Source organism: Lontra canadensis, unplaced genomic scaffold, assembly GCF_010015895.1.
Source record: "Lontra canadensis isolate GAN:19392208 unplaced genomic scaffold, GSC_riverotter_1.0 scaffold48, whole genome shotgun sequence".
Lineage (NCBI taxonomy): Eukaryota > Metazoa > Chordata > Mammalia > Carnivora > Mustelidae > Lontra > Lontra canadensis.
Genome location: NW_022631042.1, coordinates 13,153,379 through 13,177,391, shown reverse-complemented (window position 1 = coordinate 13,177,391; position 24,013 = coordinate 13,153,379). Strand labels below are relative to the sequence as shown.

Genomic DNA, 24,013 nt, shown 5'->3' with positions numbered 1-24,013 from the left:
AACAGATAATCATGTCAAAAAATGGGCAGAAGACATGAACAGACACTTCTCCAAAGAAGACATACAAATGGCTAAGAGACACTTAGAAAAATGTTCATTATCATTAGCCATCAGGGAGATTCAAATCAAAACCACACTGAGATACCAACTTAACAGCAGTTAGAATGGCCAAAATTAACAAGACAAGAAAAAACAAGTGTTGGAGAAGATGTGGAGAAAGTGGAACCCTCTTACGCTGATGGTGGGAATGCAAGTTGGTGCAGCCACTTTGGAAAACAGTGTGGAGATTCCTTAAGAAATTAAAAATAGAGCTACTCTATGACCCTGCAATTGCACTATTGAGTATTTACCTCAAAGATACAGAGGTAGTGAAAAGAAGAGCCATATGTACCCCAATGTTCATAGCAACAATGGCCACAATCGCCAAACCATGGAAAGAGCCAAGATGCCCTTCAACAGACAAATGGATAAAGAAGATATGGTCCATATATACAATGGAATATTATGCCTCCATCAGAAAGGATAAATACCCAACTTTTGTATCAACATGGACAGGACTGGAGATTATGCAGAGTGAAGTAAGTCAAGCATAAAGAGTCAATTATCATATGGTTTCACTTACCTATGGAGCATAAGGAATAACAGAGAGGACATTAAGAGAAGGAAAGGAAAAGTGAATTGGAGGAAATCAGAGGAGGAGATGAACCATGAGAGACAGGACTCTGAGAAACAAACTGAGGGTTTTGGAAGGGAGGGGAGTGCCGGGATGGGTGAGCCTGGTCGTGGGTATTAAGGAGGGCACGTATTGCATGGAGCACTGGGTGTGGTGCATAAACAATGAATCTTGGAATACTGGAAAAAATAAAATTAAATTAAAAGAAAAAAAAGAAACAGATACTGGGAAAGTAAAAACTCTGGTCATTATTTTCCATTTTCATTTATATTTAAGTCTTTATGAGACAAGGAAGATGACTTTCATGTCTAAACACTGGAACAACCTAAATCATATTAATACTATTACGATCACTATCATGTGCTGAAGGAGATTCCAAAGGAATATGAATGAAAAAATAGCATTTAAGATTTAGCTTTCAGAACACAGATACATCTCAGAGAAACTGTGACCCCAGCATACGTGTACTTGAGGTAATATTTGTATAATTAGTAACTCTCATGGCGATGGGAAACATTGCTCTTTGCATATGTTGTACATTAGCTTTCTGAGTCAAGAATTTCACATTGTTGTATAATAATTTTAAGTTCAGTGTATGGCCGTTATACAAATAGATGTAAACTTCATTACCAGATGAACTTTAAAAAGGTGTAACAACTACTAATTATGTATTAACACCAATGTCAACAAAAACAGTCCAACAAATGTAGAAGCAAAGTAACAAAAATATAGTTATTAATATAGCTGTCCTCTAAGAATAAGCTATAGTGTCATCAGGCTTATAAAAAACAGCTCAGGTCACTGTTTTTATTTTTTGTTCTTTATGATTCTTCCCTATACAAACAGTGGCTAATTCTGATCTTTTGTCCTTATTTAATCTCCCTATGAACAAATTTGCTGATACTGAATACTATTTTCAAATATATCAGCATTATCATCATCTCATTAAATAGGTTATGATTATTACTGAAAACTCATCAAGGTTTCAAGGCTATTAATGGTTTCATCAACTTAAAAATCTAGTTTTGGAAGTAACTGGCTATAAATCTGTCCTTTTATTGGCAAACAGCAACCATACACCAGCGTTACTCTCAATATCTCAACAGGTGCTTATCATGCTTACATTTTATGTGAGAGCTGGAATATAGACTTTAGAATAGATCTGAAACATCATCAAATATTGTGACAATGCTGTTATGATAACAGTCTATACATGGCATTAAAAAAATTATTGGCTGGTCGTAAATAGTACCTTCTTCCGAACTGAATTGTAAATGTTCTAGAGGCTAACATGATAACAAAGTGATCGTCTTCACATGGCATCGTACAATCTTCCCTCAAAGTTCACAAGCCCTTCTTATTGTCTTTTCCCAAACAATTCTGCAGGGTGATTAAAAAAAAAAAAAAAAGACTTAGGTAAGTAGTTACAACAAAGAGTGAAAAAGAGATTCGTAGATATTACAAGGAATTTTTTAAAAAATTATCTTTTCTGTGTATGGTTATTAATTATGAAAATAATCAAATGTGAAAACATGGATTAAGAAAGTCTCAAACTTAAAAAAACTACAAATTTGTGGGTTTTATTTGAAAAAAAAAAAAGTCTAAAGGGGAAAAAATAACACTCTTGGTAAGTTCATTTATATCCCTGCTTTAATCCATTTTGCTTTTGTTTCACAGGTTATACTAGGAAAACAAAATTTCTCAAATTCCCTTCTTACAAACCCAATTAAGATTTTTGGCAAAGAAAGGATGAAGGGACACAAAACCCCCAGATGGGATGGACTCTTTGAGTGTGTTTTTTTCTTCAGATATTTGCCAATTGAACTGACTTCTCAAATTATACTCTTCTCTGATCACAAGATGATATCATTTAAAACTGGAGGAAAATGGGATAGAAATTAACCTTAAGAGATCATTTGCACTTAAGAACGCAAAAGTCTACACTGAGAAAAAAAAAAAAACCCTCATAAAATGGAGTTGGAAGTGTTACTGCTTGCAGAAGAGAGGTTCACCAATCTCTTGCTCAGGCTGAGCAGTAATGGATTCAGAGCAACTTTAACAATGTTAACATTAACCAACCAAATCAGAAGACAGGATTAGAGGAGGTATTTTGAATGATAAGGTACCACTTTCACATGTTTGTATATATCTTTTTGTTTTGTTTCTTGTTTGTTTTTGTTTTTTTTTAAGATTTTATTTACTTGACAGAGAGAGATCACAAGTAGGCAGAGAGGCAGGCAGAGAGAGAGGGGGAAGCAGGCTCCCTGCTGAGCAGAGAGCCCGATGCGGGGTTCGATCCCAGGACCCTGAGATCATGACCTGAGCCGAAGGCAGAAGCTTAACCCACTGAGCCACCCAGGTGCCCCTGTTTGTATATATCTTGACACTTTAGGTAAAAATCACAGCTTTGCCTACTGAATGGGAGAAGATATTTGCAAATGATATAACTGACAAGAGGTTAATATATATTATATATTAATATACAATATTAATTATTTATTACATATTATAAAATATATAAAGAACTTCTGCAACTCAACACCAAAAACCTCAAATAACTGGATTAAAAACAGGCAGATGACTGAATAGACATTTTTCCAAAGAAGACCTATGAATGGCCAATAGACACATGAAAAGATGCTTAACATCACATTGTGGGAAATGCAAATCAAAATCACAATGAGGTATATCACCTTACATCTGTCAGAATGACTTGTATCAAAAACCCAAGAAATATTAATGTTGGCAAGGAAGTAAAGAAAAAAAAACCTCATGCATTGTTGGTAGGAATATAAACTGGTGCAGCCATTGTGGAAACAGTATGGAGGTTCCTCAAAACATTAAAGATAGAATTACCATATGATTCAGTAATTCCACTACTGGGTATTAACCCAAAGAATACAAAAACACTAGTTTAAAAAGATATATGCGGGGCGCCTGGGTGGCTCAGTGGGTTAAAGCCTCTGCCTTCGGCTCAGGTCATGATCCCAGGGACCTGGGATCGAGCCCCGCATCAGGCTCTCTGCTCAGCAGGGAGCCTGCTTCCTCCTCTCTCTCTGCCTGCCTCTCTGCCTACTTGTGATCTCTGTCTGTCAAATAAAGGAATAAAATCTTAAAAAAAAAAAAGATATATGCACTCCTCTGTTTACTGCAGCCTTATTTACAATAATCAAGATATGTAAACAACCCAAATGTTCATCCATAGACAAACAGATAATGAAGATGTGGTGTGCACATGTTTGTGTATCATGGAATATTACTCAGCCATGAAAAAGAACGAAAGCTTGCCATTTGCAACAGCATGGATGGAGCTAGAGAGTATAATGCCGTGCAAAATAAGTCAGATATGGAAAAACTAATAGCATATGATTTCACTTGTATGTGGAATTTGAGAAACAAAACAAACGCACAAAATGAAAAAGAGACAAACAAAAATACAGACTCTTAAATACGGAGAACAAACCAGTGGTTACCAGAAGGGAGGTGGGTGGGGGATGGATAAAACAGGTGATGGGGATTAAGAGTATACTTGTGATGAGCACTGAGAAATGTACAAAATTGTTGAATCATTATATTGTATATGTGAGACTAATATAATACTGTATGTTAATTATACTTCAGTAAAAAAAAGGGAAATAATCTTGCACTTACTCAAAATAAAAGTGGATATGAAGATTAAAAAGTCATGGCTTTAATGGAGCTGTTATTCTGGATAACTCCCTTAAGTAAAGGGTGATTTTCCAAAATAAAATTTGAAAACTGGCAAGTGCTGCCTATAATCTTCAGTTAGTTTTGCTTTTCTTTTCTAGAAGAGAGCCAGGGCAAACAAGGAAAGACAAAGACTCTATCTTGAAGGGATTGTTTTCTAATATTTATTTAGTGCTTATAACAGGGAGGGGACCAAATGGGGAAATCCAGACAGATTTTAAAAATGCAAAGTGGGATTCGTTTATGGTAAGGAAACCAGCTTTCCCCTCTTTCACCTTTATTTCCTTAATATTTTAATGGTCACTTTATGGTTACTTTATTTAAAGTAAATCAATTATGCAAAACTGAGAAAGCTAAGTTTCCCAAGGAACTCTAAAGATAAAATTCAATTATTAAGGTTGGTTTGACAATAGAAACAAAATTCATGAAAGGCAAGTTGATATAGCTTTCTACTATAGATGGTCTACAGCAATTTTTTTGCTTCTCAAGTAGACTTCAGAAGGTGAATATCAAAGTGTATGAGCCACTTTTAAAAAAACGGTAGTCATTTAATGACACTTAAATCTCAGAATCTTCTACAAGGTCTCATACTGGACAATGGAGGATGAGTAGGGAAAAAAAATGTGTCCAATCAAGAAAGAACTACTAGTATCTTATGGGGACATAGAGCTTTTCTTGTTTAAAAATATTTAAAGTGCCTTCCTGTATTGTAGATAATCTGGTTTAATGCTCATAAGGTATTATAACTCTCATTTAAGTAATGAGGAAGCCAAGGTGCGGGGATGTCAAGTCATCTACCTGGCGCTTAGAGAACTGGCAAACTATGGAGCCAAGAGGTCTTCTGTTCTTCAAACAGTTATTTATTATGGGAAATTGGTTTTACAGGTGATGAAAGAGCAGACGCATGGGGCAGTGTGGTAGGAGACCTCAGGGATTAGCACAGAACCACCACCACTCTTCCAGCTGGAGGGACAAAGGAGGAGACAGTGTCATGGACACCAGAGCTAGGGCCACCAGGTGGAAAAAAAATCCCTGGCTTTGTCCCTCCTGCCTTCAGTCTCCTCCTGTGCCTCCTGTTGCTGAACTTGCCCAGAGGAGAGAAAGTGGGCTTGGGAAATGTAGCTCTCTGAGACTGAGTGAGCAGAATTAGGAAGACAATGGATCCAAGAACACAGTCTCATGACCGAACAGGCCAAAGAGCAGAGTTCTTAATGATGGGGAATCTGGAGAAAAATTTCCTGATTTTGAATCCAGCTCTGCACCTAGTTTCTAGTTCAGTGACTTTAGATAGATTATATAACACCTCTGTTATTGGGTCTTGTTTTCCTCATCCACAAAATAGGGTAAGAAAATATTTTAATTTAGTGGGTTGTGATTAAAGTAAACAGAGTAACATATATGAAGCTATTAGCTAAGTGCTTGGTCCAGGGCACATCTTCAATAAATGTCTCCCCTTACATATTTTAAAAATAAAAGAAGAATGTAGATCAAGGCCTTAAATGCACCAGTGAACAAGGCCCAACTCTCACTGTGGCACTTGGCATCTCTAGGATGGGTCATTTTTCAAAGACATAGGTGTTACAACTCCTTTCTGGGGAAGGAATTACTCCGAAAAACTTTTTAACATTTGTTATCAAGAATGCATAAGCTCCAAACAGAGGTGATTTTGGGAGGGGAAAGAAAAAGGGTTGAGGGAATCCCACTGTCATATATATTCTTCAGGGATTAAGAGATTAGCAGTTACCATAACGGGGACACTCAGCGATGGCCACTGGCCATAAGAAAATGAGGGAATATTCCTGCTTCTCTTTTCTCCATTCAGGGATCTAAATGTTTCTGACCTCTTGGCAAAGTCCACTGGTGTGGATACTCTTGCTGTTGAGTACAAGCTGACCTCACAAATGGGAGAGAAAAAGTTCTATTTCTAGGCCAAAGGCTTCTTAAGTGTTCCTTCACTTTCCATGGTGGCTCTTGAAGGATGCCCTGGAGTAATTCTCATCAGGCCATGGTGAAGTCACCAATTTTAGGACCTGCATGTGTTTGCTTGTTTGTTTATTTTTAAATATTTTATTTATTATTTGATAGAGCACAAGCAGGGGGAATGGCAGGCTGAGGCAGAGGGAGAAGCAGGTTCCCTGCTGAGCAAGGAGCCCGATGCGGGGCTTGATCCCAGGACCCAGTGATCATGATCTGAGCTGAAAGCAGATGTTTAACCAACTGAGCCACCCAGGCACTCACAAGGACCTGTGTTTTAAAGATGGGGAAAGGGTGGTCTTGCTGAACATCTAACCACCTACTCTAGAACATGTAAACTGAGCTCTTGGTGTCCTAGTTTTGAAGCACACAGGGTATCCACCCTTCTCTGAACTGCCCTGCTGTCAAAGTAGATTAGTTAAACTTGCAACTCAGTTAGGAATACCACATTACATATGTATTTTGGATTGCTTCTTGGCTGGCTCTAAATCAAGGCTAAAGTGGCTGGTTAAGAATAAGTCATTCTTCCAGCAGAACTTCTACAGAGGAATGTATGCTGATGATAACTCTAATAGGTATAATTTCTTGAGTGTTTCCTATCAGCCAGGTACCATGCTAAGTACCCTACACATTCTATTTAATTCTATTGAAAACCTGGTGTGCCTGGTGTTATTATTAGTTTGACTTTATAGGTGAAGAAAAGTGAGCTACAGAGGGGTATCATAAACTGTTCAGGGTCATAAAATCAGTTAATATGAGATTCTGAGTTATTTCAGGTCGGTCTGATTCTAAGGTCTATCAATATAGTATCTGCTTGCCCTTTGCTGGGCACAGTGCCAGACCCTGAACAATTAACAGGGAAATGAGTCCTGGGACCAGTGCTTTTCCTATCATGAAACGACTATAGAGCTGTGATTGCTAAAAAGTTGATAGCCACAAAAGCTGTCAAATTCTCAGGATAAATCCAAACCGAGAGCAGAAGAGCACAGGCTCTCCATCTCGGGAGGAACTAAGAGGTCCAGGGCTGCCTCTGGAATGATCTTTTCCCCCAAATTCTCCCCACATGTGGTCAAAGACTGGCTGGGAAATCAATTCAGATTGGGGGCTGCCAAATCAAGAGGGAAGCGATAGATTTAGCATGGAGGAATGCAGGCCACGAACTCTTGCTGGGCTGGAGGGGAAGAGAAAGAAAAGCTATAGCCCTTGACTCTGTGACTTTACTAACAAAAGGTTTTTTCCCATTTCTGTCTTTATATCCATGTTGGAGGCAAATCATGTATTTGAATGCCATAGGTTTTGACCTAAAACACTGGGACAGAAGTAGTGTGAGGTGAGACTTCAAATTTTGACCTTATTTTTTGACATGAATAGAGCAAACATTGCCAATGGCAAGATGAAATGTTTATAGATCCAGTCTGTTTTTCAATCTCGTCACTTTTGTGGCTCAATTCTTTTGCTTAAAATTTCACTAAAACTAGAATGCTGTAAGTTAGCATGTTGGTAATTCTCCACGCTATGACTGTCTTGTATTTTCATGCAATGTCCTCATCTTGACTCTTGAGGGAAAAATCTGGTTTCCTTAATCATTTTTAAGAAGCCAGGACCGAGGGGCGCCTGGGTGGCTCAAGTGGGTTAAAGCCTCTGCCTACGGCTCAGGTCATGATCCCAGGGTTTTGGGATTGAGCCCCGCATCAGGCTCTCTGCTCAGCAGGGAGAATGCTTCCTCCTCTCTCTCTGCCTGCCTCTCTGCCTACTTGTGATCTCTGTCTGTCAAACAAATAAGCAAAATCTTAAAAAAAAAAAAAAAAAAAAAAAAAAAAAAAAAAAGCCAGGACCGAGTGCCTCTTCTTGATTTGGGAAGGACAAATAACTCAAACAGCTGACATAGTAATTAGTATTTCAGGTCCACAAAGTGCAGGTCACGCACCTGAAGTTCTGCGTGTTCTTTCAGGAGTCGGTCGTATTCTTTTGAAAGTCGCTCTGACTGCATTTTCATTGTCATCACATCATTCTGTGCCTTAGAGAGGGCTAGAAAACAGGGGATAGAATTTTAAAATTTTTATTTTGAAATAATTTTAAATTTACAGAAAAGGTACAAGACTTAAATAGAAAGCTCCTTTGTAGCTCTTGCTCAAATTCACCAACTGTTAAGATGCGGTACATTTGTTACTGTATTTTCTCTCCACACATGCAAAATTATTTTCTTGAATCATCTGAGAATAAGTTACAGACATCATGCCCCTTTACTCCTTAATACTTGTGTATTTCCTAAGAAAAAAGGTGTTCTCTAACATAACCATATAGCATTGTTAGCAAATGCAGGCAATTTAATATCAATATAATACTTTGTATCTAATCTACCATTCATGTTCCAGTCTTCACTACTGTCTAAATTATGTGCTTTCTATAATTTTTTTTTGAATCTAGATCCAGCCCTAGAGCAAAGATTAGCATTAAATTGTCATGTTTCTTTGGTTTCCTTCAATCTGGAATAGTTCCTCAGCTTTCTCCCAGCATTCCTCTCCCCTTTTGTAACATGGACATTTTAAAGAATACAGGTCATATTTTTTTCAATGGAATGTCTTTCATTTTGGTTCTGTCTGATGTTTGCTCATGATTAAATTCAGGTTATGCATCCCACTTACACTCAAATATCACATAAGTGATGCTGATGTCGGTCAAGGTATTACATAAGTGGCCCATCTGCCTCTCACTGGCTTTTCCATTTTATACTGATTTTCTTCCTCATAACTAAGAAGGAGTATACAGGAAGACAAGACTATGTAAGTATCTTGCTCCTTGTCAAAATTTTACCTTATAATTAGCATCCACTGATAATTCTTGCCTAAGCCAATCTTTATTGTGATGGTTGTACAATGGTGATTTTCCAGCTTCACCATTCCATCCACATTTATCAGTCAGCATTTTACTATAAACAAGGGGCTTCCTTTCTTTTCCATCCACCCACCCAACTATCTATTAATCCATATATCATCAGTATGAACTCATAGGTTCTTATTTTTTCAACAGCTTATAATTCAAGATTTACTTAATTTCTCCCAGATATGGCCAGTGGGAACCCTGTCAAGCTGGATCTTACATCTTCTGACTATGTCCCCATCATTTTCTGAGTACTCTATTTTCTGGCATAAGATGTTCCAAGCTCATCCTAAATCTTCTCTGATTCATCCTGGACTCAATCAGTATAGTATAGAATTTATTAGAAGGGTATGCTTTTGAAAAAATTGAGGAAGAAAAAAATATTTTTCATTCTCACCAAAGGAAGAGTGGCCGTATTTCTTTCAAAGCAAAGACAATCCTTTCTTATACAAAGTTGAAAAATATAAGGGTGTGTGACACTTAAAGGCTTTACCTCAATATGATACACAAAAATGGCTCTACATTAGCCTCTGTCTACAAGGAGCTACAGTCTTAGCAGATTAGACAGAAGTTTAAAAAATATATCTGTATATTATAAACATTAAAGTCAGCACATTATGGAGAAGATAGCGAGCAAAGGTGTAGAAAGGAAGATCAGTACAAGATGGTTTGGAAAAATTCTGCAAATCCTGAACTAACTCTACATATGATTCTGCATATGTAGTCTTTAGAAGTTCTGCATTTATAATCTTTTAGGGTAGAAGTTTTAGTAAAAAAAAGTGGGATTTATAAATTAGAGTCACTTTTTAGGCATAACAGGATGAAATCATAGGTTCTATTTATAAACAATCTGGTTACCTTTCCTCTTGAAAAGACACCATATGGGTATTTTTATGTATATAAGTCACTTTCAACTAAAGTGGCTTTTGTATCAGCACTTTCTAGACAATGTTGTCAATAAGCTTCCTGTATTATAGGACATTTATTGGACACATCTGTGCTGGGTAATATAGCAGCCTCTAGCTGAAAGCAGCTATTTAACACTTGAAATGTGGTTAGTGTAACTGAAGAACTGAATTTTAAATCACACTTACCACTTATTTATTTATTTATTATTTATTTATTATTAATTAATTAATTAATTAACTAATTTGGAGAGTGCAAAGGGGCAGAGGGAGACGGAGAAAGAGAATCTCAAGCAGATTCCATGCCAAGTGCAGAGCCTGTTGCAGGACTCAATGTCAGGCAGGACCCTGAGATCATGATCTGAGCTGAAATCAAGAGTTGGATGCTTAACCAACTGAGTCACCCAGGTGCCCCAATTATACTTAATTATATTTAAATGTTTTATTTAAATAGCCGGGTGTTGTATGTAAGGGTTGTATGTAAGTGTTGAATCAATGGATTCGAAACCTGAAATTAATATTGTACTGTATGTTAACTAACTAGAATTTAAATAAAAACTTCCAAAAGAAAAAGAAAAAAGAAAAAAGACTGGGAAATGTAGCTGAATTCCCTAATACCTAAAAACAAATACAGAGTTAGGTCAAATGAGAAGACAGAAATGTGTTCCAAACAAAAGAGTGAGATAATACCTCAGAAAAAGAACTAAATGAAAGGGAGTTAAGCAATCAACCTGATAAAGAGTTCAAAGTAATGCTCATAAAGATGCTTATCAAACTCTGAGAACTTCAACAAAGAAAAAATATAAGAAAGTACCAATCAGAGCTGAAGAATACAATAACAGAAATAAAAAAAAATACACTAGAGGGGATAAACAGAAGATCTGATAATACAGAAGAACAGATTAGTGATCTGGTTAATGAAGATCACACAAACTGGGGTGTCTGGGTGGCTCAGTCGGTTTGGCTCAGGTCATGATCTCAGGGTTGTGAGACTGAGCCCTGCATTGGGCTCTGGACTGGGTGTGGAGCCTGTATGAGATTCTCTCTCTCCCTCAGCCCCTAACCACTCTCTAACCCCTGGTCATGCATTTGCTTTGTCTCAAAAAAAAAAAAAAAAAAAAAAGTCCCCTAAATAGAACAGAGGAAGAAAGAAGGAAAGAACGAGAAAGAGAAAAAGGGGAAGGAAGGAAGAAAGGAAGGAAGGAGAAAGAGAAAAAAGAAGAAAAAGAAAACAGAAAAGGAATTTAAAAATGAGGACAGTTTAAGGGGCCACTGGGACAACACTGAATACTAACATTCAGATTATATAGGTCCCAGAAGGACAACTGAAAGAGAAAAGGGTATATATATAATAAAAAAAAAAAAGGGCATCAAACTTATTTAAAGAAATCATAGCTGAAAAATTCACTAAGCTGAGGATCTTCCCAAGTCTAAGAAGCACAGCTCCCAAACAAGATGAACTCAAAAGAGATCTACACCAAGATACATTATAATTAAAATGTCAAAGACCAAAGATAAAGAATCTTAAAAGTAGCAAGAGAAAAGCAATTAATTGCATATAAGGGGATTTCTATAAGGAAATGAGCTGATTTTTCAGCAGAAACTCTGCAGACTAGCACAGAGTGGCAAAATATATTCACAGTGCTGAAATGAAAAAACATAACCAAGCACACTCTGACAATGTTGTCATTCAGAACTGGAGGGGAAATAAGAAGTTTCCCAGCCAAATAAAAGTTAAAGGAGTTCACCACTTTACAAAAAATATTAGAAGGATTTCCTTAAGAAAAAAAGAAAGGAAAATTATAACTAAAACTGAGAAAATATATGAAAGAAAAAAATCTCACTGGTAAAAAGTGAACATATAGTGAAGGTAGTAGATCAACCACTTGTAAAGCTAGTGTGAAGGTTAAAAGACAAAGTGGTGAATAAACTATAACTACAATAATTAGTTAAAGATACACAAAATAAAAGGATATAAAACATGATGTCAAAAACAAAATATTGGGGGTAGGGAGTGTTCAAACACATGTAGTGTTTGAAGAATTTGTTCAAGCTTAAATGATCATAAGTTTAAAATAAACTGCTATGTTCACAGGTTGTTATATATGAATCTCACAGTAACCACAAATCAAAAACCTATATTAAATGTACAAAAAATAAAGAGAAAGGAATCCAAACATAATACTAAAAAAAGTTATCATGTCACAAGGGAAAATAGCAGGAAGAAAGGAACAAAGAACTGTAAAACCACTAAACAATTAAAAAAATGGTGGTAAGTACATAATTACTTTAAATATAAATGAACTAAATGCTTCAATCAATACATAGGTGGCTGAATGTATTAAAAAACAAGACTCATTTATATGCTGCCTACAAGAGACTCACTTCACATCTAAACTGAAAGTGACAGAATGGGAAAATGTATTCCATGCAAATGGAAATGAAAAGAAAACTGGGATAGCAATACTTTTATCAGACAAAATAGACTTTATTTTTTATTTTATTATTTTTTTATTTAGAGAAAGAGAGTACAAAAGTGGGGGGAAAGCGAGGTGCATAGAGAGAGGGAGAGAATTTTAAGTAGACTCTGCACTGAGCACAGAGTCTGTTATGGGGCTCCATCTCATGACCGATATCATGACCTGAGCCAAAATCAAGAGTCAGATGCTTAAGTGACTGAGCCACCCAGGTTCTCCTAGACAAAATGATCTTTAAAAGAAAGGCTGTAAAAAGAGACAAAAATGGGTATTAAAGGGATCAACTGAATAAGAAGTTGTATCACTTCTTAATAATTACGCACCTAACATAGGAGTACCAAGTAAATATTAACAAATGCGAAGGGAAAAACTTACAACAACATACTGATAGTAGGGGACTTTAACAACCACTTACAGCAATGGATAGATCACCCAGACAGAAAATTAATAAGGAAATATTGGTCTTAAATGATACATTAGACCAGATCAACTTAATATATACAGAGCATTCCATCCAAAACCAGCAGAATACACATTCTTTTCAAGTATACATGGAACATTCTCCAGGACAGATTACATGTTAGGCCACAAAAGAAGTCTCAACAAAGTTTTTTTTAAAGATGTTATTTATTTGAGACCCAGCAAGCAAGCATGAGCTGTGCTGGGTGGAGGCAGAGGAGAGGGAGAGGGAGAAGCAGATTCCCTGCTGAGCAAGAAGCCTGACACAGGGTTTGATCCTAGGACTCTGAGACCATGACCTGAGCTGAAGGCAGACGTTTAACCAATTGACTCACCCAGGTGCCCCAGAAATCTCAATAAATTTAAGAAGACTGAAATCATATCAAGAATCTTTTCTGATCACAACGGTATAGAAGTAGAAATACATGACAAGAAAAAAAAAACTGGAAAAAAGCACAAATACATGAAAGTTAAAAACATGCTACTAAAAAACAGGTCAATGAAGAAATCAAAGATGAAACAAAAAAATACTTGAGACAAATGAAAAGGGAAATACGACATTCCAAAATCTACAGGACGCAGGAGAAGCAATTCTCCTGAAGTTTATAGGCTTCCCTCAAAAAAAAAAAAAAAAAAAAAAACCAAAACCAAACAAAACAAAAACAAGGAAAAAAAAAAAACACAAGAAAAAATTAAGGGAACTAGAAAAAAAAGAAGAAACATAGCCCAAAGTTAGTAAAAGGAAGAAAATAAAGATCAGAGTGCAATTAGTGAAAAAGAGACTAAATAAGCCATAGAAAAGATCCATGAAACTAAGAGCTGGTTCTTTGAACAGATAAACAGAATTGATAAACCTTTACTTGGACTTATTAAGAAAAAATAAGAGAAGATTTAAGTAAAACCAGAAGTGAAAGAGAAGTTATAAACAACACTACAGAAATACAAAGGATTATAAAAGACTACTGTGAAAAATTACATGCCAACAAACTGGCCAACCAGAAGAAATGGATAAATTCCTATAAACATACAATCTTCCATGACTAAATCAAAAGAATTAGAAAATCTGAAGAAAAAAAAAGAAAAAATCTGAATAGACCAATTACTAGTAATAAAATTACAGTAATAAAACTCCCAGCAAACTAAAATACAGGACCAGACAGCTTCACCAGTGAATCCTATCAAACATTTAAAGACAAGCTAATATCCATTCTTCTCAAACTATTCCAAAAAGAAAAAAGAGGATGAAACACTTCCAAATTCATCCTGAGGCTAGCACTACCCTAGTACCAAAACCAAAGACACTACAAAAAAAAAAAAAAAAAAAAAAAGAAAGAAAGAAAGAAAGAAAACTAGAGGTCAGTATTCCTTGTAAGTCTAGATGGAAAGATCCTCACCAAAATATTAGCAAACTGAATTTAACGATACTTTAAGTGATCATACACCACGATCAAGTAGGATTTATTCTAGGGATGCAAGGACGGTTCAATACCTGAAATCCATCAATGTGATGTACCACATTAACAAAATGAAGGATAAAAATCACATGATCATCTCAACAGATGGAGAAAAAGCATCTGACAAAATTCAACATCCATTTAGGATAGAACTCTCAACAAAGTAGATACATAGAAAAAACGCACCTCAAGATGATAAAGGTTATGTATGACAAACCCAGAGCTAACCACCAGTGAAAGGCTGAAAGCTTTCCTTCTAAGATCAGGAACATGACAAGGATGCCCATTCTTACCATTTTTATTCAAGACAGTAATGGAAATCCCAGCCATAGCAATTAAGCAAGAAAAAGAAAGAAAATGCATTTAAATTGGAAAGGAAAAAGTAAACTGTCACTATATGCAGGTGACATGATACTATATATAGAAAACACTCAAGCCTCTATGAAAAAACTATTCATAGAACTACCATATGATACAGTAATCCACTTCTAGGTATTTAACCAAAGAAAATGAAAACACTATTTTGAAAAGAAATATGCACCCCTATGTTCATTGCAGAATTATTTATAATAGCCCAAATTTGGAAGCAAACTAATATCCTTCAACAGATGATTGGATTAAAAAAAAATGTGGTGTATATATTTACAATGGAACATTACATAGCCTTAAGAATGAAATGTTGCAAAAAAAAAAAAAAAAGAATGAAATGTTGCCATTTGCAACACGGATGGATCTAGAGGGTATTATGCTCAGTAAAATAAGTCAGAGAAAGAAATATACCATATAATTTCACTCATTGGTGGAATCTAAAAAACAAATGAACAAACAAAACAAAAACAGAGAACAAACTGACGGTTGCCAGAGGTGAGAGGCAGGTGGGAGAGATGGATGAAACAGTTCAAAGGGATTAAAAGGTACAGTCTTCCAGTTATAAAATAAAGATGTGGGGATGTAATGTACAGCATGGGGAATATAGTCAATAATACTGTAGCAACTTTATATGGTAGTAGATGGTAACTAGACTTACTGTGGTGACTATTTTATAATGTATATAAATATCAATCCACTATGTTGTACATCTGAAACTCATACAATATTGTATGTCAATTATTCTTAAAAATATAGAATACTAGCCGGGAGCTTGTACTGAATAGGATTTGGTCTTAATGTTAAAAATGATATATACTTCAATTTCTGAATAAATTTTAGATATCATCTCATCAGTTCCTTATTTAAAGCGAGGAACTGTTAGGAGATAGAATGAGTCAGGAGGTCCGACACATCTATAAAAGAAGCTGGAAAACCACTATGCAGCCTATCCAGAAGTTTCTCCTGATCACTACATATGAAGGTATGGCAAAACAAATGCAGGCAAATCCCATTTTTCTGGCACTTATCAAGCCAAGGTAGGAGCTGTGTTTCTTATTTTGTTTTGTATCTCAGCAGATATTAATAAACCTAATGATTACTATCTTATTTAATTCACTTCAATTAAGAGAGGCTGTTATTGTCTAGGAGCCTTTTGGACTGTTTCCCAGTCCTTTCTCTATCTCTCGTTTTATAAAAATTATAATATTCTGCTTTGGATGCCTTCCACCTCCTTCTGGAACTGCCTTCGTGACTAAGGGATTATATAAACTTGTTATCTGACATTTGCATATGCTTATTTCATCTTGAACCATTTTATTTTGGAAGTAGCATTTATAGGAAAGACATTATTAAACAAGGAGGCTTGAGGTGATACATCTAAGTCACTATTTCAATTTTCTCATCTGCAAAAATGAGTTGCTATCACTTGCTGGTGGCTTTATGGAAATGTTGAGATATTTCATGAGAGTATTGGCCAGATTCAGTTAGAAGCCGGGTTATGTTCTAGTCAACAGGAACTTTCTGAGGCATACACATCACTTATTAATATAGAGAAACCCCAAATGATATTACAGTGAGATGTAAACCAAAATGTTTGCGTAAAATATTTGTGTAAAATGACATGTAAGCAGGTCAATGATATTTGTAGTTTTACAAATGCCAAACTCACACTTGTGGAGCTGTCTGCACAGTGGGAGAAGCTGGTGAGACTAATGCACTGTGTAGATGTATCACTATGATTTCTACTTGAGATAATAGACACCACCAGCTAAGCTCTGTCAGGGAATGGAAGAGAACATTCTAGAGGCATTAGCAAGACAGCTAAAGCTGGCTGTTGTACAATAGGTATAAGGATTGCAACAGAGGAAATCATTTTTATTTGAAAATTTTCCATACATCTAGTGTTGGTTTCTTTCAGTTTATTCGTTTCTATTTTGGGGACCTTGAAAGTGAGGTATATTGGAGTATTTAATACTTAATCCTCACACATACTATTCTTTTGCCAGTGATCAATGACTGGTGTGTTAATCGACAGCAATACTTCTGAGACACTTGGAAAGTAGACACACAAACTTTGGTTCAGTAAGGAACATAAACTGCAGTTTTAATCATATTATGGCTACGCTTTTTGGTACATGCCTATATTGCCAGTTACATGTAAACCAGCTCTGTTGCATTCATCACTTCCATTATCACCCACTCTCTTTTAACCTTATATCCATCTGTTGATAAGCTTTGCTGATTCTACTTCCTTTCTATCCCATCGGTCCATCCACTCTACTCTGTCACCACTGCCCTCATCTCTTCTTTAGACTGCTGAAATGGGTTCCTCATCTCGTTTCCTGGCTATTCTAATTCACTGCCCACAGTATTGTCAGAGTGATTGCCCCTCTGCCTAAAACCCCTTCAGCAGTGCCCGGGAATGTGAACATAGCAACCCGAGGCCCTTCCTGACGGATCCTAGGCCTTCTGCTCCCCTCTTGCCACTGCCGCTGTCTTACGTTATGCTCCATTCACAGTGCGCTCCTTGTTGTATTTCAGAAGTGCCATACTCTCTTAGTTATCCGCTGCTCATTTCGTTAAGACACCTTTGCTCATCGACCTTCACCTCCCTGCCAGGCTCATTTATTCCCTTTTCCTCTGGCTAATTAACATTATTCCTGCAAAATGTCAAGAAATTGCCCTTGATCTCCACTGTCGGTTTCTATGTCATCTGGAGCTCACCTAAAATATAGCGCCCACCATGTTGAAGTGCAGCTATGTCCCCTAGACTGTGACTACTCAGGAAACAGAACCGTGTCTTGTCTCTGTTCTGAGAACCCAGCACCGTGCTCAGCACACAGAAGGTACTTAAAATATGTTCCTTGAAGGAAGGAAAAAAATGGGTAAATGAAAAGTTTAAGCTCTAAGCATTCGAAAAATTCACTTGTGTGTAACCAGTTCTTTTCCTGAGATTGTGATAAATGTCAGGTAAACAATGAAGTATCACTCTATTCACCTGATAGGAATCCTGGTTGCGACTGAAAACAATTATATCTTTAATCAAAGAACAAAACATTCCTTCCAATAGTGGAATGATTAAGTAATGGGGATGAAAGGTACAGCACAGGAAATAAGGTCACTGGCATAGTAATAGCACTGTATGATGAACAGATGATAGTGACACTCACAGTGACATAGCATAAGGTACACAGTTGTCAAATCATTGTGTTGCACCCTTGAAACTGATGTAATATTGTGTGTCAACCATACTTTAGCTAAAAAAATATCCTGGATAGCTGGAGAGTCACAAAGCCAACAGACCATTTTAAAATATTTTGATAAAAATATAATCATGTTACAAATATCTCACGCTAGGGGCGCCTGAGTGGCTCAGTGAGTTAAGCCTCTGCCTTCGGTTCAGATCATGATCTCAGGGTCCTGGGATGGAGCCCGCATTGGGCTCTCTGCTCAGCAGGGAGCCTGCTTCCCTCTCTCTGCCTGCCTCTCTGCCTACTTGTGCTCTCTGTCAAATAAATAAATAAAATCTTTTAAAAAACCCCACAAATATCTCACGCTAATTCAAATTTAAAAACAAAACTAAACAGTATTACAGAATCTAGTTCAATTAAGAAAAAAAAAACAAGACTAAAACACTGGCTCTAGGAATGGGGCTGGATATATGCAAGATAAGCCTTCAGCATCTTTTAGTGTCAGATAAGGGAGTACTCAAAAAATGAAAATAAAACAAAACAAATCCACAATAATGGGGATATATATGTCAAAGGGACATGGCAGCCAAATGAAAGAGCTCTCGATGGCTAGAGCTGAAACAACAAACATAATAAAAATGTTAAATTTGCAATCCAAAGTATTAAGAGGAATAGCCACGAGTCATAAAGACAGAAAGAAAGAACTAAGGGTAAACAGACAAATCTCTGCAGAAGAGTTCCAAATAATTTACATAGACACTCCACCCTCAAGGGGAGTAACCATTTTTTAAAAGAACTATTTATTAATTTATTTACTGGAAAGAGAGAATACACGTGCATGCAAGCAGGGAGAGGAGCAGAGAAAGAGAGAGAGAGAATGTCAAGCTGACTTCGTGATGAGCATGAAGCTCCACTCAGGGCTTCATCCCACAAACCCAAGGTCACGACCTGAGCCAAAACCAAGAGTCAAGACGCTCAACCAACTGAGCCCCCTAGGCGCCCCTTAGAGTAACTATTTCTTAAGTGTTAGCTGTGACTTCCTTCCAAAAAGTGCATTATGGAAAGAGGGAATAAAAAAAGTAACTTTACAGTAAAGAACCCTGACAAATGCCACCGAAGTCAGGTGGTCAAGGCCAACCCCCGCAGTGATATATCGTGTTGGTATGTACTCTTGATGTAACATGAAGAGAGTGGCACTTGACCTCTGTGACTTTCCTCTCAAATCCTACAACCCTAGTCTAAACACAAGATAAACATCAGATAAATGCCAACAGAGAAACATTCTACAAAATACCTGACCACTACTTCCCCAAACTGTCAAAGTCATCAAAAATAAGGCAAGTCTGAGAAGCTATTCTAGCCAAGCTGAGCCTAAGGGAGATATAACTATCAAGTGCACTGTGGTATCCTGAATGAGATCCTGGAAAGGAAAAAAAAAAATCAGGTGAAAACTAAGGAAATCTAATGAAACTAGGGAATTTCGTCAATAATAATGTATGAAAACTGGCTCATTTAGTTGTATAAATGTACCACATTAATGCAAAACATCAATAATAGGGAAATGGAGTATGGGGCACATGGGAAAATTCTGTACTATCTTAGCAGTTTTTCCATAAGTCTGACCTCTTTTAACATATAAAATTTATCTAAAAAAAGCACAAGGGGAACACAATAAAACAAAACACTACACATACAGGATCAGATAATACAACATTCATTAGGCTATAAGTACTATCTAAATAAGAACCTATCAAATAGGATATGCGTGATTCCTTTGTTCTAACTAAAGAAAAAATTAGTTAAAATTCTCTTTTGTAAAAAATCTTGATATGTTTTTCAATCCCGTATTACAGTATGTATTAAAAGAATAAACAAGGACCAAGTGGTACTATTTTAAAAAGTCAGTGAGTAAACAGTATGAAGGTGCATAAAAGAAAAACAGATATTCTAATAAAGAAGCATGGGCTTAATACATTAAATATTTAAAATCAGAGTTCAAAAGAAGAGTTGTTATGTAATCATGTATTAGGGTCATATGTACAATAAACATAGAAGGGCAGTGAGAAATAAGCTCTTTATCAGTGATGGCAAATCTTCCCCGTTTCATCAAGAATATGAGGAAAGGGGCACTGGGGTGGCTCAGATGGTTAAGCATCCAGCTCTTGATTTCAGCTCAGTCATGATCTCAGGGTCATGAGATCATAAGATCTCAGGGTCATGTTCAGCATGGAGTCTGTTTCAGATTGTCTCTCCCTCTGCCTCTGCCCCTCCCTGCACGCTCTCTCAAAAGAAATAAATACAATCTTAAAAAAACAACATGAGGAAGGAGATTTTTCTTCTGGTCTCTAACTGCTGACGTTCCTGTTGCTTATCACACAAAAGAAGCTGTTACACAGATGAAGCTGTCCCAAGACAAGGGAGTTACCCACTCATCTATCCCTTCAAATACTTACTCGGCATCAGGCATTTTTCTGAGTGCTGAGTGAGAAGGGTCTCTATTCTCATAAAAGCCATTTTCTAATCTGGGAGGAAGACACAATACAGAGACCAGCCAAGTGCTAAGTGTCACACAGAAGTCCAGACAGATTGCTGGCCGAGGGACTGGATGGCTATGAGACCGGGTAGTCACGAAGTTTCTCTAGAGAGGTGGAATTTAAGCTGCCCTCTGTGCTGTCTGCTGAGAGAGCCTATAAATAAATGACGCCCCAGTAGGAATGGGCACATCCAGGATCCAGATCCTATTTTCTAAATCCCATTTTCTGCTTAAAGGAACCAAGGCTCTTTGGAGAAAGTTGATTCAAGGGATGGAGAAGGGTAAGTATAAGGTGAGCTTGCAATGTCTCATTATAGCAGAAAGTAAGTGTCTAGAGAATGGGGAAATGACAAAATGATACGAGACCCCACTTGAAAGACTCCGACTGCCAATTCTGAGACAAGCTGAACAAAAAGCGCATTGCTCTTAATGTATTCTAACCCACTGAAAGAATTAAAGAAACACATAAATAACTAGGGGACGAAGGACGACTCCTCCTTATCACAGAATGGCATCTGACGAATGTAAAAGGAGTGGGGGAGTTGGGAAATCAACATGTGGAAAATATCCAAATAGTAAGTGAGAGAATAATACAAAGAGGGTGAGAGAACAAGATAAGGCAATTATAAAGTGTTATCACTGTGGAACTGAGTGAAGGGTGCAGAGGAATTTCTTGATATTATTCATGTGTCTTTCCTGTGAGTTTGAAATTATGCCTGAATAAAAAGTTAAAAGGAGGGGCACCTGGGTGGCTCAGTGCGTTAAAGCCTCTGCCTTCGGCTTAGGTCATGATTTCAGGGTCCTGGGATCGAGTCCTGAATCGGGCTCTCTGCTCAGCAGGGAGCCTGCTTCCCCCTCTCTCTCTGCCAGCCTCTCTGCCTACTTGTGATCTCTGTCAAACAAATAAATAAAATCTTTAAAAAAAAAAAAAAGGTTTAGGGGCGCCTGGGTGGCTCAGTGGGTTAAGCCTCTGCCTTCGGCTCAGGTCATGATCCCAGGGTCCTGGGATCGAGCCCCGCATCGGGCTCTCTGCTCAGCAGGGAGCCTGCTTCCTCCTCTCTCTCTACCTGCCTCTCTGCCTACTTGTGATCTCTCTCTGTCAAATAAATAAATAAAATCTTTAAAAAAAAAAAAGGTTTAAAGGAAAAAAAAAGAAATTTGGTTCTGAAGTAGAACAGAGAAACAGAGGCAGTAACTGGAGGAATAGGAGACGAAGGGAAGTTTCTGTTTTTGTTCTGTTGCGTCAGAGATCCCAGAGGATGTTTGCAGGGTGACAGGAAGTGCAGGAGTGACTGCAGAAGCAAAGTCCTGGAGACTGGGATCGACAGCACTGGATGAGGGATGGAAACCTAATCCCTGGGAACCCATGAGCCCAGTGGCTGGAGGACGGTAGTTTGGTGGTGAGAAGATGAAGTTGTTGTCTGATTAATTCTTTGTTCCCGATGAAAGAGGGTAAACTTAGAATTTCACAGTGTGATGAGATCTGACAGTTTTGGAGTGTGGAAAGGAGATTTTAGAGAAGTGCAACAGAACGGTCATGCATGTTGATGGCCCACAGAATTTAGTGACCATTTATTTAAAGCAAAAAGTTGGTCCCTTCAGCAATGGTGACATGTTTGGGTGGAGGTGCCAAGTAGGTGAAGATGTGAAAATTAACCAGGGCTAGGTCCTAGAGAGAGCCAGGGAGTAGAGAAGGAAGGGGGAGGGGGGAACGACGGGGTAAGGAGATGAAGGAGACGAGTAGTTTAGCAAGAACATGATTAGGATAAACCATGAAATCGGAACCGGGTAAGGAAGGAAGAGAAGGCACAAAAGTCAGTGTTTGGGACACAAGCCTCATACTGGGGACACAGAGTTGACTTAGAAGTGGCCCTGGCCTTCACAGCACTTAGGGTCTTGAAAGAAAGACAAACGAATGAAAAGGAAATTTCTACAGAGCGTGCTAGCACATAAGCAAGCACGCAGCATTATGGAGGCCCACAAGGTGTTCCTCAGTCTAGACGGAAGGGAGTTTCGGGGAGTCTTCTTAGACATGGCAGTGTTGGAGCTGAAGGATGAGTGTAAGCTAACAATAAGAGTGAAGGATTAAGGAAGGAGACCTGTAGTCCTGGGCAAATTGGAGAAGTGTGGAAACACCACTGTAAGAAGAACTCCCAACTCCGATATTTAATGGAGTAGGAGTATAACATTTAGATTGGATAAGGCGGGGGGACAGAGCTGGAGATGACGGTGGAGGCCAGATCACAGAAGATTATGTGTGTCATCCTGGAGAGCTGCAAAGGTGACAGGCACCAAGGAAGAGTTTTAAATAGCGCAGAGGCATCATCAGATCCGTGGTGCTGAAAAACTACGCCGGTGGCAATACGAAGAAGCCAAACAAAAAGGCACAAAGACCAAACGGGGACGTGTTTTACAAGACTGCATTCTCTGCAGGAGGAGGATTAAGACATCTCTGGAATGGAAACAAAGCTGCACAACTAATTATATCACAGAGTCAACATTAATAAATAAAACCAAATATAGATCTACTTTTCTACTGCACAGAACAAAGGGAAAATGAATGATTACTCTGCATATATGAGTGCCTGCCCATACATTCTGGACTACTGGGAACATGGGTGAGGTTCATGAGTAAAGTTGTTTTGGGTTTTAGAAAAGACATGGATCTTAAGGTGTGTAGATATTTCAAAGTTTACTGGTACTCTGGGCCAGGGAACTTGATAAATGGGTTTCCTAATTTCCCCACTGTGTGTGCTGTTGGTGAAAAGAACATCAATAAATGCATAAAGACTTCCTCAATTAATCTTAATTAGGTTGCTTAAATGCTTAAGAAAACAATTTTGGATCTGTTACTTAACAAAGAATAATTATAAACTACATTAATATGCTGGCTTTCCCCTTAAAAATCAGGATGTACATTTTAGGCAAAGCACCCTGTTAAGTACAGGTTAGACCAACTGCTTTAGAAAGGGTATACTTTATAAAGCAGGGTCATGTGTAAGCAGAAGAAATACATGACATCTAGAAGAATTATCAACCCATCATGAGAATTGAACCCAATGAGAATTGAAGGAGTGAATTTGTGTGGACTATAAACAAAGAACTAGCTTTACTATACATAAATATATATAATTTCTTAAATTATCTGATGAATATTCAACAAGCAATTAGGTACACACCAAATTTTATAACAATATTGATGGCAGAAGCAATTTTTTTCAGCATCACCTCATTTAAACTGAAAAAGATTCTCTTTTTTATTTAAAGACCTTAAATATGGGTTCCCAAACTATTTCTATAAAGGGCTGGAGAGTAAATATTTTTTTCTGTGCCATGCAGACTCTGTCTAGTCTACTCAACTCTGTAGTCATAGAAAATATGTGAACGAAT

The 24,013-nt window shown here is 37.4% G+C and overlaps 1 protein-coding gene across 2 annotated transcripts in view; it reads right to left on the bottom strand.

Annotated features, from left to right (window-relative positions):
- Window positions 1–898: 898 nt before the first annotated feature.
- The window catches only part of LOC116876935 (B-cell receptor-associated protein 29), a 48,426-nt gene continuing 25,311 nt past the window's right edge, over window positions 899–24,013 (bottom strand). For both annotated transcript variants that reach the window (XM_032873381.1, XM_032873382.1), the window contains exons 7-8: window positions 8,283–8,383; window positions 899–2,053 (exon numbers count right to left, since the gene is read on the bottom strand). In XM_032873381.1, coding sequence (XP_032729272.1) covers window positions 2,018–2,053; window positions 8,283–8,383 — 137 coding nt within the window. In that variant the 3' untranslated portion in view covers window positions 899–2,017. The remainder of the gene's footprint in view (window positions 2,054–8,282; window positions 8,384–24,013) is intronic.